The sequence below is a fragment of the Engraulis encrasicolus genome, chromosome 1, assembly GCF_034702125.1.
Source record: "Engraulis encrasicolus isolate BLACKSEA-1 chromosome 1, IST_EnEncr_1.0, whole genome shotgun sequence".
Classification (NCBI taxonomy): Eukaryota; Metazoa; Chordata; class Actinopteri; order Clupeiformes; family Engraulidae; genus Engraulis; species Engraulis encrasicolus.
Window position 1 is genome coordinate 46,925,794 of NC_085857.1, and position 17,814 is coordinate 46,943,607.

A 17,814-nucleotide genomic window follows, 5' to 3' on the forward strand; every position below is an offset into this window, starting at 1 on the left:
ATGAATGGGCTGCGCTCTCGTCTCGACAGCGCCTCTGACTGCAGGCATGATGTCTCTCATTCACCGCCATTGCCATATGCTTACAAATAGTGTACCCTCCGAATGCTCCGCTCGCTGGATGCGTTCTGACAGCTGTCAAACTGAGCTGACTGTGGATTCTACAAGTGCTCCTGGTCATCTGGATGTACGTATGTTTGTCCCACTTTTATGTCATTTCCCTGAATTCACGAGGCAGGCTGTGAACTTTGAAGGAAGTTTCCCCGGACGATTACAAGTTCAAAGCAGCGAGTTTTATCCTTCAATACGCTGGCTTCTCGTTCACTGCCATTAATTTTGAGGCTGCCTGTGGCCCTCCGAGTGCTCCGCCTCCCCATTTTGCATATGAACCATCCGACTGCCTCAATGAAGGTTTAGCGACCATGCCCCCATTGGCTCGCTCAGCATGTGCGTCCTCAGTCCAATCGCAATACTTTCTGTTCCCCAGACGTTTAATCAGATTTAAGTGAAAGTGCCATGTATACACGTCGCAAAATAACTCTTAATCCGATCTACTTAAATCCGATCTATTAAATCTGATTCCAAAACATCATGAAAACGTAGCCATTGTGCAACATCATCTAGAACTTACGGAGGGTACCGTATATCTAATCTATGTTCATTTTCCATGCTTTAATTTTAACCGGTGCTATCAGATTCCCAGGGAAAGCAATAAAAGCTTTTTTTGGTCAGCCAAAACTGAATGCAAATAAAAGCAGAGTGGCGAGTGATTGAAAGGTGCTCACCCCTCACTCTGTCCATCAGTAGCGAGTTGATATTGACAGCTGATAGATGTCTGATTAGCATTTATAACATTATGAGGATTGAATATACAAATTTGATGTCACATGTTTTGACTGTGATTAATAATGGCCAAATCATTGAGGTTGTCAAAACCTTTTGCTGCTGTTTTGTTTAATATGCGAATATAAGACGGCCTCCCTTTCTGAAACAATAATTTGTAATATGAAACACTTGCAGCCTATTCAGCCAATTTGGTACTATGATATAAGTACATACTATACATACAATCACAAGTACAATCTCTTGCTCCTTGTAAGTCACTTTGGTCAAAAGTGTCTGCTAAATGTAATGTAAGTTAACATGTTGATTATAAAGCATCTGCCTGATGTAATGAAATGTAACATACAGATGGAAAACACAGAAGTACAGCTCAGTTACCAATACTGTAATGATACGACTGAGTTGTCCATACAGCATTAGCTCAGTTATCAGCCATTACTCATATTCATTCTGTCATTATTGTAAATATAGTGTATGCAATTAAATTGTTCAACATGCGTGATCTGAAATGTTTGACCAATGTTAACAGATTATTTATCTTCATGAATATGTACAGCAGAAACAGAGAGAACATGCTATAGTAACAGCCAAATCCCCCATAGGTGGTACAATATCAGCTCCTCTTATACTGTACACATAGTGAAATACAGAATAGGCCAAAAGTTCACCTTCTCATCCAATGCATTCTCTTTATTGTCGTGACCAGTGACGGACTGGGAGAGAGAAACGGCCCTGGCATTTTGACCCACAACGCGGCCCCGCGGCCCCAAGACCCCCCCCAGTCCTACCCCCCCCCCCCTCACGCGCACACAGACAGAGAGAGAGAGAGAGAGAGAGAGAGAGACACACACACACCACTTCGCGGAAGTTGCAACAACTTGGTGACCGCGCACCACATGAAAACACATTGGTAAACACAAGGTGCATCCTGATCCTACTAGAACTAGGTGCATGGTGCATCCTACACGTCGAAAACGGTGCGTTATAACAAGCGCACTCTGCACTCGTTGGCCCGCCCAGTAAACACTGAAGTTTCAGAAACCGACCTTTAAACAACAGGCACCAGGCAAGCATCAACGTGCCTACACACACACACACACTATAAAATCAATGAACCAACCACTTTTGATGTCCGCTTTGCTCTCGCACCGCTTCTTTACGCAAAAGCCCCTTCTTAACGCTGTCCAGTGGACAGTGGCCCAGCTAATACTAGTTCTATATGATGACAAGACTATGAGTGGGAGTCAGTCCAACTTCTATGCTAACCAGTCCAGAGCTGAACGCAAAACAACATACCGTAGGCTACATCGATATGGCTACTAAAATGTATTTCAGCAAGACAAGCCACCAATTCGAGAGCCCATTACCAAGTCATGAAGTTAAGAATACAGTACGAATAAGAAAAACTATAACAGCCCCCAGATTACCACAAGCTAAGAATACAGTACGAATAAGAAAAAACTACAACAGCCCCCAGATTACCACAAGCTAAAAAGGTTTACAGATCACATCACCTTGGCTAGTAGCGAGACTAGCCACGGACTGGCTTATGACAGTAGAAACGCGACCTTACGTGAAATAAAAAAAGTGTCACGGCGGACACAAACAATGATTATTAATGGAAATCCTTCAGCCCTACCTGGTCTTATTCGTAGCGTCGGGCGGTGCAACACATCTTCTAATATCCATATTTGTGTGGGCGAGAGAGCTCTGCGTGCTATTCCATGTGTGAATGGCCTTGTGATTTCTTGGCGATTGCAGAGACAAAACAACACACTTCTTCATGGTCTTCTTCCAAGCAAGCCAAGAAGCCGGCATAATAGATACTACGACATAGATTCGAACAGAACACCGTGTTTTCAGTGACAACAACCTTGAATTTATGGGACACTTCTTGTCCGCCACACACCGTAATGCTCACAGGAAGTTTATCGTCAGTCACTAGGGAAACGGAGGACTGAACTGATTAAGAAAATACCTGAAAAGACCACAAGATGGCAGCATCTCACCGCGTAGTGACCACCAAACACCACAAGTCAAGTCAAATGTGCTTTATTAACAATTTCCATTGCCGCTCCCCCTTCTTTCGTTTAATTCCTCCTCTTCCTGGACCTTCATTCATTTTTCTTAATAGCTATAATTGTCCATTCGCGTCGCGACATCTACCGTCAGTTTTTCTCTACAACAAGCTTCAGAATGTTGATGAATCTTTTAGGCCTACGTTCTTTTTCTTTTGGCGGGAACCGAACGTAAATCAAAAAAAAATCCCACAAAGCAATGCTTTACTACAGTTGTCTCAAACAAAAGCAAAATATAAATAGGTAGGCTATAGTTTTTTTTTTTGTATTATTTTGAACACGTTTTACATCATTGGAATATATCGTGGGCTTGCTACCAAAGCCGCCTAAGTCCAAATTTGGTCGAAATGAGATTTTTGCATAAACTTACTCCCCTACCACAGCTGCATCACCCTGCCTTAGCGCCAGGGTCATTGATCAATCACAACAGTCAGGGCCGGTTTTTAGCATAGGCCGGCTAGGCGGTCGCCTAGAGCGCCATGTGAAGAAGGGGCGCCGAAATGGCGCTCTCCTATGCGTAATTTTGCGATATGAAGTTTTTTTATGAAGTCGCAATCAACAAAGAGTGGCGAAAGCGCTCCTCACGGCAAAGCGCCCCTCAGCCAATAGTAATATCTCTTCTAACTGTCTCTGGGAAGTCTGTGAACCAATAAACAGACAGTTCTGAGAAAGGGGCGGGACGAGTGACAGCGTGCGGTCTATTTTGAATTTGGAGACTCACTCGAGAGACAGAGGGGGCAAGCGCAAACAGTAGTGCTGCTCTGCTGGATGGAGATTATTATGTTCTCATTAAACCACTCATTGCATGATGCAGGAGTTTCAGAGGGTGTTTTGGAACTATGTGATTTAATCAGCAACCGTTTGTGATTATGGAAAGCCTAATAGTTATGAGGTTACTATTTGGAATTAGAGAGAAAAAGAGCTTTGTTTTTGATCAGAGAAATCGCTAGTTAGCATGCTAACATTAGCCAAGTATGCCAAGCAATGAAATCCAGTAAAGTAGCTGTTAGTAGCCTACTCACTACTCACTAACACCCACCTGATATCATAATACTTGCTTAGGTTGACAAGCAATGTAAAGTAAGACTGGTGCAATGTTTAAAACAATTTTAGCTGCCATATCTCCTTCCATCCACATGAATTACCTGCTTGTTGTAAGCTTAAAAAAACAGAATGACATAGCCTACATTAATCATGTAACAGAACCATGCACAGCAGACAAGTGAGGCTATTTACTATATTTTGTATATTATGAAATTCAATAGCGTGACAGCTCTTCTCCCTTTCTCTCACCCTGTCCCTCCAAACACATAGATAGCCCCCTTCTCATTCTCCTACTCACAAATGCACCACTATTTCCAGTCCAGAAATGAAATTGGTTTGGAAGACAGCACAAATGTGTAGCTTATTAAAATTGTTATGCTGCCATGCTTTGTGATGCTGTAGATAGTGTAGATCAATGCAGACCTCCTTGGTAGGCTTATTGTCTACACATGCATTTTACATGCAAATGTACTGTATCACTCTCCTGGCATTTCAATTTCACGTTACAATTCAAACACATTGATAACCTCCCTCTCATCTGGGGTTGGGGGCCCCACCACCATCACATCCAACACACCACACAGTGAAGCTACTTTCATGCGACTCAATCTGATGTGTTGGTCGCCTGTCAAAAAGAACCACAAATCCATTTGATGAAAAACGGTTATTGTTCTTGATGCTATTTAGTTAAGCTTACTAAGGATATTAGTCTTGTGTTCTGTGAGGTATAAGAAAGATTTTTTTTTCTTTCAAAGGTGGGGGTGGGGGGGGGGCGGGGCGCCAGAAATCAAACTCGCCTAGGGCACCAAATAAGCCAGAACCGGCCCTGACAACAGTCACCAGAGTCAAAAATCTGTATGTATAAAGTCACACACTGGCTATGAGAAAATGAATGACCAGGGACGTAGCTATAGGGAGGACAAGGAGGGCATTTGCCTGTAGGCCTAGGGCCCTCCTGCAGGTGGCAGGGGTAGGGGCCCTATTATGACCTTGGCAGATGGTATGGGGGCCCTATCTATTCATCCTGGGGCCCTGTGCACAATTGTTCTGCCAATGTGAATGACTTGGGTAACTTGACTTTGCCATTTTTTATGCAAGAAACCGTTTATTTACATCTGTTAAGCGTTTCTCTCTCTCTCTCTCTTCGAAGACAAAGGCCATGCTTCAAAACTAATCTTGTTACCACACAATGGTTGTAGCCTTAACACAAATTGAGCAATTACTAATCATGTGCTTTATTTGATGTTATCACAGGTTTATAAAAGAGTGTCATAGACTGCATCCTCTTATGGCAAACTGTTATTTTATACACCTAATGTTTCAGAAAGTAGATTTTGAACAGCATTGATTTGATGTCACATTATTGCATACATAGCAAGATGACTATCACCAATGTGTAAAGTATCAAGTTGTGGTTGTATACCGTATTCTGTATGCCACGGTTATGGTGTTGAAGTGGGCGGGGCACAGTTCTATGACCAGGTTACCTCAGTCATGGGCAAGGTTGGGAGGGTGGGGCAGTTCTATGAGCATGGAAAAGAGCAGAAGTTAACCAAAGATGATACACAAGGAGGAGACAGTTCGTGAGTAGATACAAGGACAGAGAAGTGCCCCACCCCTTCATCCTCCTCCATGACTGATGGGACCTCAACATGGAGATTGGGCGTCACTGCATGGCTTCCTCTGTGTGGCACTGCAGTCGGAATCTGCCCTGATATTAGCAATATATGCACTACCATTGTGGCAATTGCTATGGCAATGACAAAAAGAGTTATACTTTGGATTAGAATGCAAATAATATTTCAGAGAAACTAATATGACTGGAAATGCTAGAAAGTAAAAGAAATCTGTGAAAATCTGTTGGTAGACATGAGATTTACCAGCATGCTAGATTTACATGTCTTAAGGCAAAAGAAACCCCTAAGTGTTTAAGTTAAACAGTTAGACATAATGAACTTAATACATAGCATGCTAGATTGTTACAAGGTCTACAAAAATATTTCAATCATTCACCATATCCAGGATTAAAGTTTGGAATAAAAATAAAAAAGAATAGTATAACTATCAAAATAATGTGCAGTGCATTGTTCTTGTTTTGCTGCTTCAAATAATTTATTTCAAAGTGTTTTGTTTTCCTTAGGAGCCATTTCATGTTTGACTTGCAGCTTCACTCAAAATAAAGAAAGAAAATAAATTAACATCTTGGTACTGTTTGTAGGGGACCAATGACACATACAGTGCCCTCCATAATTATTGGCACCCCTGGTTGAGATGTGTTAAAAGCCTTAAAATAAATTCAGTGTTTATTGCAGAAGAATACTGTCACACTGAAAATTTTAGGAAAATGTAGCCTTCAACTCAAATGAATTGTAAGAAAATAAAAAAATCCCTGACTGAAAAATAATTATTTTTCATTAAATCACCTGTTCCACAATTATTGGCACCCTTAACAATTCCCAGGAAATACATATAATTGAAGCATTTCTGTCATTTCTACAGTAGTTTACAAAGTTTACCAGAGTATGTAGGAACATTTAATTAGTAATTCATCACTTCCTGTTTCCCTGGGGTATAAATAAGACGTGACACAGAGGCCATTTCTCTTATCCACTCTTAAACATGGTAAAGACAAAGGAACACAGCATACAAGTGAGGCAGATGTGCGTCGACCTTCACAGGTCAGGCAGAGGCTACAAGAATATTGCCACTCAACTGCAGCTGCCCATATCCACTGTGAGAGGAATAATTAAGAAGTTCAAAACAACTGGAACAGTGGTAAATAAGCCTGGATGAGGACCCAAGTTTATTTTGCCACCACGCACAGTGAGGAGGATGGTAAGAGAAATCAAAAGATCTCCAAAGCTCACTGTTACAGAATTACAACAAATGGTAGCATCCTGGGGTCACAAAGTCTCCAAATCAACCATCAGGCGCTGTCTACACGCCAACAAGCTGTTTGGGAGGCATGCACGGAGAAAACCTTTCCTCACTCACAATCATAAACGCAAACGTCTGGAGTTCGCCAAGTGGTATTGGGGCTTCAACTGGGACCATCCCTACTAACAATTTTTAGTTCTACGAAGGTTCCTGGAACACAAGCCCTTGGTTCCAGTTTAGTTCTGGGTACGTCCCCAGAGAGTCATTTTTGGTTATTTTTCCATTCTCACTTGGTTGGCAGGAAAGTTTAATTTTCGTTCCTAGAATGTTATATGTGTAGTTCCCATTCCGTTCCCTTATTGTTCTCTCACCGTCACTTTATTCCTGTTCATGTCATGTTTGTTCCCTTGCCGTTCCCATATGGTTCCCTTAACCTTGTTGGTTGCATATTTGGTTCCTTAGACATGCTCCTGATGTTCCCCCAACCTTGTTTATTATTGTGAATGTGTTTTGGTCCTGCCCCACTATCTCTCACCATAGTTGAGGTACCCTGATCATGGTACTTAAGGACCTCCCATCCTCCACCATCACTGAAACACCCTGCGCCTGGCATCAGTTTGACACACTGCTCTTCTAAATTATATTTAAAGTTGCTGAAAACATGTATGATGTCTATACTTTATACATCAGTCTATGCCATACTGTATTGTGAGAGAAATATCAGCTGAGCATGTATGAACACAATATAGTGGGGATAAATACCAAATGTTTTCCTTAATGAAGTTTAAAGATAATCATACCATCTACATCAAGTGCACAATGGCGCAAGCAATGTAACATGTGCTGTTACTGACTAGCTCACAAAGCAAGGCACAAGATGTAGCTAAGAAATGCCATAAGCCAAAAGCGCTATTAGCTTGCTTGCAAAGCAGTTAAACAAGCGCTATGCTGTGCCATGCTGACCAGCCAGCAGGCAGGCAGGCAGGCAGGCAGGCAAATAACTAAAGCACTCTGACAGTCCAGGTTTATATACAGGCTCAAGAGTACCATGTGACCAGATTGATTAGGAGTTTTTCAGGTGCAAGCAATTGAATCATGATATACCAGCCCTAAGTAATTAGGTTTGGCCAGGCGCTGATGGACAGATTGGTTGTGAGGGGCCTGCTTGTTACCGGCAAAGGTGTAACAAATTCTCAAGTTATTTCTTTCACTCACCACATCTTTTGTGTGATGTTGTGTGCACAGCCAAACCTTAGATCAACCCAACCAAGTTGAGTTAAATGAATGAAATGGAATTAAAAAAATAGATTGTGTACATGATTAAATCTGGAGGAAATACTGTTACTAATATGTAGACATATATGATTTAATCGGGTGGACAGTCATCATTGCTTATGCTCTGAACAACACAGTATAAACAAAGTTGGGGAACATCAGGAGCACGTCTAGGGAACCAGACGTGACCAGACCTATAATGTAACCATCAAGGTTATGGGAACCATATGGGAACGATGAGGGAACAAACATGAAAAGCAATAAAGGTACGGTGAGAGAACGGCGAGGGAATGGAATGGGAACCACACATATATCGTTCTGGGAACTTAAATTAAACTTTCCTGGCAACCCAGTGAGAACCAAAACAGAACCAAAAATTACGTATCTGAAACGTATCCAGAACCGAACCGGAACCAATGGCTGCTTGTTTTTTACTGTAACCAAAGGGAACGTTTCTAAGTGGTAAATTTTGGTTTGGTAATAGCCCCAACCTTTAGAGAACCAAAAGTCAAACGTTCTCTTTACGTTCTGTGTTACTAGGGATGTGCTTTGGTCAGATGAGACCAAGATTGAGCATTTTGGCAACAAACACTCTAAGTGGGTCTGGCGTGCCACGAAAGATGCGCATGCTGAAAAGCACCTCATACCCACTGTGAAGTATGGGGGTGGGTCAGTGATGCTGTGGGGCTGTTTCGCTTCCAAAGGCCCTGGGAACCTTGTTAGGGTGCATGGCATCATGAATGCTTTGAAATACCAGGACATTTTAAATCAAAATCTGTTGCCCTCTGCCCGAAAGCTGAAGATGGGTCGTCATTGGGTCTTTCAGCAAGATAATGACCCTAAACATATGGCCAAATCTACACAGAAATGGTTTGCCAGACACAAAATCAAGCTCCTCCTATGGCCATCTCAGTCCCCAGACCTCAACCCCATTGAGAACCTGTGGGGTGAGCTGAAGAGGAGAGTACAGAGGAGAGGACCCAGGTCTCTGGATGATTTAGAGAGATTCTGCAAAGAGGAATGGCTGAAGATCCCTCTTTCTGTCTTTTCCCATCTTGTGAAACATTAAAGGAGAAGATTAGGTGCTGTTTTGTTGGCAAAAAGGGGTTGTACAAAATATTAACACCAGGGGTGCTAATAATTGTGACACACATTATTTGATGTCAAATAATTATTTCTTTATGTGGGATTTTTTCCCCACTGAATAAATGCACTTGCATTGAAGGTTGGATTTTTCTCTTTTTTTCCATTAAGGTCCCATATTATTTAGAAAAATAAATAAATAATTGGAAGCTAAAAAACACATCTCAACCAGGGGTGCCAATAATTATGGAGGGCACTGTACATGATGACAGGATGATGCAGATGTGGTAGGGGAGTAAAAAAGGGGAGTTCTGCAAAAATCTCCTTTGACCAAAATTATTAGGGGGGACTCACAATTGCTCTTTGCCCAGGGTCTCAGATTTCCTAGAACCGCCACTGATGTTTGGCGCCCCCTTTGGTGCCTAGTTTTTCCCTGTTTTCCGAAAACCCCAAAATCGGACTTAGGCGGTTTTGGTAGCAAGCCGACGATATGTCCCCCAAAACAATATTTTTTCTCGGTTTTAGCACTTAATATGTTGTCTTTTAACTATTCTCCATCTAATGAATCGATTGAATGTTTTGAAAATGATAGCATTTTGATTTTATTCACTGTTTACCAAACGTCCCAACTTCACCGGATTTGGGGTTTGTCAGTCCCTCCAGGAAATCGCGATGTTGCGATCGCGGCGTTTTTCGCAACTTCAATGAATTACCGCGAATTTTGCGCGAGAGCGCAACTTTAACCAATCACCGCGATTTCCCGCAACTTTGAACACTTTGAACCAATCCATGTTGCGCTGACTTCACTGACGTCGACAAACTTCCTTTCAAAAAGGATAATACAATTAAAAAATACAATAAAAAAGTAACCTAGCAATCAGTCCCAGCACTTTACTATGCATGTACAAAGTTGTCGGTGAGGGGGAAAAAACTAATAAATACGAATGTAGGAAACGCCATGTTCTCATTGCGCGTCTGCTCGCATGGTCACAGGAGGGAAAATGTATGACTAGTCTGGCATAACCAATAGCTAGGCCTACATAAATATATAATTAACACTTCATGACAGTCATCTACATTACGCCAAGTATAGGGCTCCTACAACAAGATGTGTTTTCTTTTTTCTAAAGCGGTCCACCTGCTGGACCACTTTGGTGTTTGACTTGTGCGCATACAGAAGGCAACATTTTCCCTCCGAATTGAGATGCGCAAATGCCTTGTCCACAACAAAGCAGTAATTTCCATCCTTCATTGTGAATGCTGCGTGCGTGCCTAGCCGATAATCTCTTTCGCGCAAATTGGGCTATGGCTGGATACGAGCACTTGGTGACCGTGGTGACCGTGTCGTGAAATCACTTTCGTTTAACCTGGCGCGGTCAAACGGACAAGGAACACTGAACATGAATAAAACCAGAGCAGACACGTTGGAAAGCTGTGGGAGTAAGTTGGAAAACTACTTTCTGTCTCTCCCTCTCCTTCTCTCTTCCTTGTGCGATTGACGGTATTGATTGACAGCTGAGACCTCCGTTCTGCAGGCGACGTGGTGTTTTATAGATAACAATGTCGTCGTCTTTTATATTCACAAGAGCACCAAAATTAATATAATTTCTGAGCATTATTCAGCAAGCACCCTTCACAAAAGGAAATCTGTGAACTCCATCCTCGTTACATTGAATGATGATCATCAGCCGTTAATTTAAAGCCGGCTGACGGCGCGGGAGAACAAAAAAAAAACCTAGGCTATGCCTTCTTTCGAAAGCGACCCCTCTCTCTGCTTTTATTTGTGTTGCTTTTGACAAGCTTGAAAATTAAACGCCGACACAGGCAGGCTATGTGTAGCAGACGACTCACATTAACCAGGATTTCAGTCACAAGAGTTCCTGTCGCGCAGCCTCTTCAACTGGGTGGACATGCCCAATTCCGCCTTCCTACTTAGGCTATAGTTATTTATGTATCCACTTTTTTAAGTCAGGAATGGATATCGACATGATACGAAGTTTGTATGCTTACAATTTGAAACGGTGATGACATTTAAAACAGAGTCAAACGGCCATAAACAGCATTGTAATGAAGGGTGTCGTAATGGCAGCATGAAAGAGATGGAACTTTTCACGACGACATTCTGGCTAAAAACTCGCCCTGGCAGCTTCCCTGCTTTGCCTAAGAACCAAAATTATAATATAAAAATGGAAATAATATAAAAACACCAGAGGACTGGAATGTGGCAGTGTCCTTTACTTTCAAGCGTGGGGAAACACATTAAAAATCGCAACAAAAATCGCACCTTTCACTTCATGCCGCAACAAAATCGCAACAACACAGTAAGAAGCTCCGCAATTTTTATCGCGATTTTCTGGAAATCCTCGTGCACCATCTGTCAATTCCGACCGCGATTCTTTGAGAAAATGCCCGCGATTTCCTGGTGGGACTGAATTGTAGAACTATTTCAACTACTGTACAATAAAGATAGCAATGTAAACATGGAAATATATGGATATATGGGGGAACAAACAGATGGTCACATATTTTACCAGTGGGGTAAACTTTTTACCAATGACCCAACTAAGGACTCTAGTTTCTCCACATGAATACAGCAGAAACCGAGACAATGTAAGACTACTTGAGCAACAGGTTCTCCATCATCATGCTCAGACAGACATGTTTGACTTCATGATGTTAAACAGAAACAGAGACAGCATGCTGTAGTAACACAGCTGAGATGCGGTACAACATCAGATCAGATCAGTTATCAGTTAATACATACGACATGCTTGTGTGATATTCAAGTGAAATTGACAGTTACAAAACAGAAGTGATCTGTTGGTGATGTGTGTAAATGTATGTAGAGCAATAAAAATTAGATGGAATCAGTAAGACTATCCTGTCACTGATTCTTGAGAAAGCGGCTAAAACATGTCTCAGCAATAAACTGCCAATTCTGTTGAAAATAAACTACATTTTCATGAACAAAAATGAATCCAGGTAAAGACCCAGGAGTCTGTTACAGAAATGTACAGTCGTTTGAAATACTCAAGTGTAATTTTATTACTTTTCATGGCTATAAACCTGCCCACACCCTGTAAAAACAGCTGTCCCAAGGACAGACGTCATCATTTCAATTGACTTAAAATGTAAAAATCACTGATATTATTGAATAATATCACCATGATAGTCCATATTGAAGTGGTTCTGCAGATATGCACATAGTGCGTGTAAAGCAATATTTATTACTATTTTCTGAGTGCTCAAAGTGTGTCCAGCATATTAGTCACCACTGTCAGATTTTTTTTAAAAAGACAATAAAATCAGGTATGCGCAAGGTCATTGTCATGACTAATTTCTCCTCAATTTGTTAATTTGTTTGGACACTAGCACTGTCCCAACCATAAACTGTCAACACCGTCTGGGGTTTTAATAGTATTATGTTACATTAATGTTAATTATATATACTTTTTCAGAAGCGGCATGAAGCCCCTAAGAAACAGAGCGAAAACGAAGTGGCTAATGTGAGCAAAAAATGCATAATATATAAAAGAGTGTTTTTTTGTCTCACACCGTCAGATGTCAGATTTTGTTCCGCTCATCATCTTGTTCCATATTTTACTAAATTGTGCTGGTTAATTAAACATTACCAGACATGTTAGTAATAATTGTGACCCAAACTTATACTCCAGCCTCCACTGAGGTGCATTTGGAGGGTTTTTTGTCACAAAACCTGACGCTGGTGACATCTGATGTAGTTCACAAAAAAGCATGTGTTTTACATGTTTTTGACAAGTTTTAAGAATATGCTTCCAATAATATTTTTTTTATTTCTAATTCTGTCTGACTCTGGTGACAAAACCAAGAAAGAGCCCATTTTATGAAAAATGTAAAACATGGGGAGCTTGGCCAATACATTCACTGCACAGCCAAGACCTTCATCTATGATAATACACCTCTATATTTTGGATTTGAACAACTTAAAACCTGTTTATGCCACATTTTCAATAATCTAGGCCTACTTCCTAGAGTATCTAACAAATGAAGAAAAAACACATGCACAAACAAAGATAAAGTGTTTATGCTAGATGTCATTGACTTGAGAGGGCTATTTATTTTGCTAAATGTAGGTAATAATTAGGTCACTTTCACCACCTTCAGATTACTGTCACCACCGTCAGTTCTTAAGTCACCACCGTAAGAAGGAGTTTTGGACATTTTAAATGAATGTGCTTACAACATTTTCCTTTGGAGTTGTTGAATTATCAAAGTAATAGCAAATGTAAGCCTACACGAATATTTGTGAAATTACAAAAAATTGTTTGATCTATTTAGGCATTAAGTAAGCATTGTCTGACAGCACATATTTTTAAATTAGAACACATGAAGCAGTATTAAAATAGAATGAAAGTGAATTTTCAACATTTAAGGGCGTATGTGTGAACCAAAAAACACACACAATCACTTAAAAACTCCAGATACATATGCAACCAAATCAATACACTTTTTATTGCTTTTAATTGTGTCTGACGGTGTTGACAAAAAACAAGGTATGATCGAAGAAAAACCTGATTTCTGAAAAAAAATAAAAATGGGGAAGACCTTTTTCTACGAGGATATACCATATTATTTTGTAATTCACTTCGTTTTTTTCTTTCAGGATTTCAACCTGTTTTAGCCACTTTCTCAAGAGTCAGTGCTGTATTATGGGCAGGTTGGCTGGTCGGTTGATTACAGTATTCAGTCATCACTACTAAATATTTAGACAGAGTTGAAAGTGATGAGAAAAATGTTTCTGCTGCTTAGAAACATCAGGGAGATGGAAGTAAGAGACGGTTGAGAAAGTGTGTGGTTTGGGAATTGGCCTCATGTCAGCTTAAAGGGACACTGTGTGAGATTTTTAGTTGTTTATTTCCAGAATTCATGCTGCTCATTCACTAATGTTACCTTTTTCATGAATACTTACCACCAGCATCAAATTCTAAGTATTCATTATGACAGGAAAAAATGCACTTTTCATACATGAAAAGGGGGATCTTCTCCATGGTCCGCCATTTTGAATTTCCCAAAATAGCCATTTTTAGCTGCAAAAAGGACTCTACTTGGACCATACTAGAAAATATTTGTTTATTACTTTGTAAACATTCATGTAAACATCAAATTTGGCAATAGGCAGTCCAGTTTCAATGAGCAGCATAGTTGCAGTACCTTTTTTGACCATTTCCTGCACAGTGTCCCTTTAAGTGTGTGCTTGTCCATAATATTTAGTAATCATCTGGAAACTGCAGGAATGGGATGAGACTATTGACCGTGGCAGTGTCTGCAGTGGAATTGTATTGTCGCGAGCAGCAGACTGATAACTCATCTGTTCTTTATTTCTTCATCCTGAAGGTACCACCATGGAGAAGATGGCAGAGTGAAACCAGAACTGAGAAAGTGTGAGTGAAGATTAATTACATTGTGTGTGTGTGTGTGTGTGTGTGTGTGTGTGTGTGTGTGTGTGTGTGTGTGTGTGTGTGTGTGTGTGTGTGTGTGTGTGTGTGTGTGTGTGTGTGTGTGTGTGTGTGTGTGTGTGTGTGCACGACTGTGCGCATGTGTGTGTGCCTGTGTGCCTGCCTATTTCGAGAGCCCCCGTGGTCCACATTTGCACGTGTCTCACACACACCACACACACACACACACACACACACACACACACACACACACACACACACACACACACAGTCTCTCTCTCCCTCACTCCCTGATTCTCACTCACTCACTCACTCACACACACACACACACACACACACACACACACACACACACACACACACACACACACACACACACACACACACTAACACACACACACACACACACACACACACACACACACACAGTCTTTCTCTACCTCACTCTCTAATTCTCTCTCTCACTCTCTCTCTCTCTCTCTCTCTCACTCTCTTACTCAGTCACTCGCTCACACACACACACACACACACACACACACACACACACACACACACACACACACACACACACACACACACACGCAGTGTTAATTTCGTGACGAAATATTTTCGTCATAATTATTGTTAACGATTGTTTTCCCCCTGACGACAATAAAACGATGACGAAAAAAACAGTATGCGTCTGTACGAAAAATATAACGATTTTGATTTATATGTTCGTCAAAAAAATAAAAATGTGACTACAATACCACCGGAGACGAAAACCAATAGGAAGCATTTTTGTTAATATGTCACTGAAACATTGGAAAAGAATTGCCTGCTATTTCGCAAGTCGAGACCCTCATCTGCTCCGCGTCTCCCCCTTTCTCCCCTCCCTCACACACACGCAGCAGGCACAGTGACAGGCAGCGTCGGTGACGCAGTTGCAGCAGTAGCCTACTTTTCAGTGCAATCCTGGCTGGAAAAAATATTGTTGCCCATTTATCAATGACGAAGAAGTTTATGCAGTCATGAAATAGTGGTGGTGCTGTCGCACATAGCAAACATCTTTCTCTAACGATGCATTTTTGCGGAACTTCTCCACTCCCTTCATGAACCTGCTACCCGACGGTCGTTGTCTGATCTTTTTTCAATGTTCGCTAATGTTTGTAATTTAAGGGTCTATGCGCACAAGCCTTCTGATAAGAATCACTTAAGTGCCGATCGCAAAGGATTCGGAAGTGTGGAGTTTTGCGACTTGTTTCAGTCAAGGACACTGAAATAGGAAGTGAACCTTCCACGCTTTCACATGCGTTATTGGGGGACAGTTATTTAAGCAATATGACCCGAGTGGGAGGGATGATGTTGACGGATATCATCCCTGGTGTGGTTCGGCCATAGGCACGAAGCCGAAGGCTGAGTGCCGTCGGCAATCACACCAGGGATGATATACGTTAAACATCATCCCGACCACGAGGGTCATATTGCTTTTATACAATAGTTCAATTGCCAACAAAATACCAGAATACATTTTCGAACAAATGTTTATAAGTTGCCTTCATCATACTTTGTTTAGACTACCTGCTCCGCTAAACAAAGTAGTTCCGAATTGATTGTGGTTGCTATGCAATGACAGCGCCAGCGCGTAAAGTTCCATGAAACGCTGTGAAGTGCATTTCTGTGTGGACTGCGAATGGGCTTCGCTTAGCCTACTAAAATGATGCATGATAAATGAAAACACTGTGCAACTTCAACATTTTAGTAGATGCCTACTTTTATAAGCCTTTTGGCCGACATTGATTTTCACGTTTTTGTGGACCACAAAACTTGCTGATAGCTGCGTAAAGACACACCTCGTCTTTCCCTCTCCAGTGCCGCATGAGATCCGAGCGCTGTTCTCACACGCACAACCACACAAATCAATTTCTTGTAGGTCTATGATACCCCGATATCTGCTTTAGGCTACTGCAGGCTACAACTTTGCTGCTGAAACACTTTCATAGGCAAACGTCTGATGTGGGTGCGAACCCGAGATGGGTTCGCGTTTTCCCTCCCAATAAACTAAAAGGCAACTCATTCCAGTTCCAAGCGGCCATCATTTTAAATTGCATGGCACACGGTATCTTGCTTCCAGATGCCCACTTTGTAGGCTACTATTAATTGATTTGCACGTGGTGGATGGCAAGCTTTGCTGATAGCCTAGGCTGTATTTTTAAGCCATCTCTTCCTCGTCATTCCCTCTCCCGCAGCGCAAATGAGATCCGATTATAGCGGTTCTCATACACTGCAGGAGACTGACATAGCCTTTCTGTAGCTGTGTCAAAAAAGTGTCCGTTGTCCCGCATATCTCCAGTTTGAAACTATCTTCCGTGTATGATATTTAACGTAGGCTATATGTGTTAGATTGCCTTCAAAAGACTACGAAATAGAGGTCGCAGAGGTGTGCCAACTGCCCAGACAACTGCACTAGAATCAGATAACTTCTTTCCTCTCTGCCAGAATCCAGCTACCAACTGGGATACGCGTCTCTGTCATGCGGGCGTGCGTGCGCCCAACTTAGTCCAGCATAGAACAATGGAATAGAATGATGGTGAGTTCAAACTACGCAGCCCTGGTTACATTCACTTTCTCCGCAGTAGACTATGAGATAGAATGATGGCGAGTTCAAAATGCGCGGCCCTGGTTACATTCTATCCATGGCGGAGTGATTATTAGGCGTGATGAGTCTCCGGGGATGATGATGATGTCCGCCTAGACATCATCCTCCTTACAGACGCGTAGAATGCCAATAGAACGCATCTCATCCAATCAGATATCGCAAAATAGATTGACCGGATCTAACTATTGTATAATTGCAGTTATTGCAATAACATCTTGCGAATGCATGCAACCATGGACACAACCATGTCAACGAGAACGAGTTGCCATCACAACTTTGCATCAATCAAATAATCAAGTCAAGTCAAGAGTCAAGTCAAGTTTATTGTCAATTTCTTTACATGCACTGGTCATACAAAGAATTTGAAATTGCGTTTCTTGCTCTCCCATGCAGACATAGACTAATCTAGGTAAGGACATAGACAGTATAGACATAGACAGTACTCATACATGGACATAGACAGTATGGACGTAGACATTGCTCATACAGACATTTAAAGTGCAAGACTGGACAACAGAAGACTTGTAGAGAACATACAGCTCCA

General features: G+C 41.5%; 1 protein-coding gene across 1 annotated transcript in view; it reads left to right on the forward strand.

Annotated features, from left to right (window-relative positions):
- LOC134453276 (stonustoxin subunit alpha-like) overlaps positions 1-17,814 on the forward strand; it is a 116,192-nt gene that overhangs the window by 13,586 nt on the left and 84,792 nt on the right. The window contains exon 5 of the mRNA XM_063204190.1: positions 14,571-14,617. Coding sequence (XP_063060260.1) covers positions 14,571-14,617 — 47 coding nt within the window. The remainder of the gene's footprint in view (positions 1-14,570; positions 14,618-17,814) is intronic.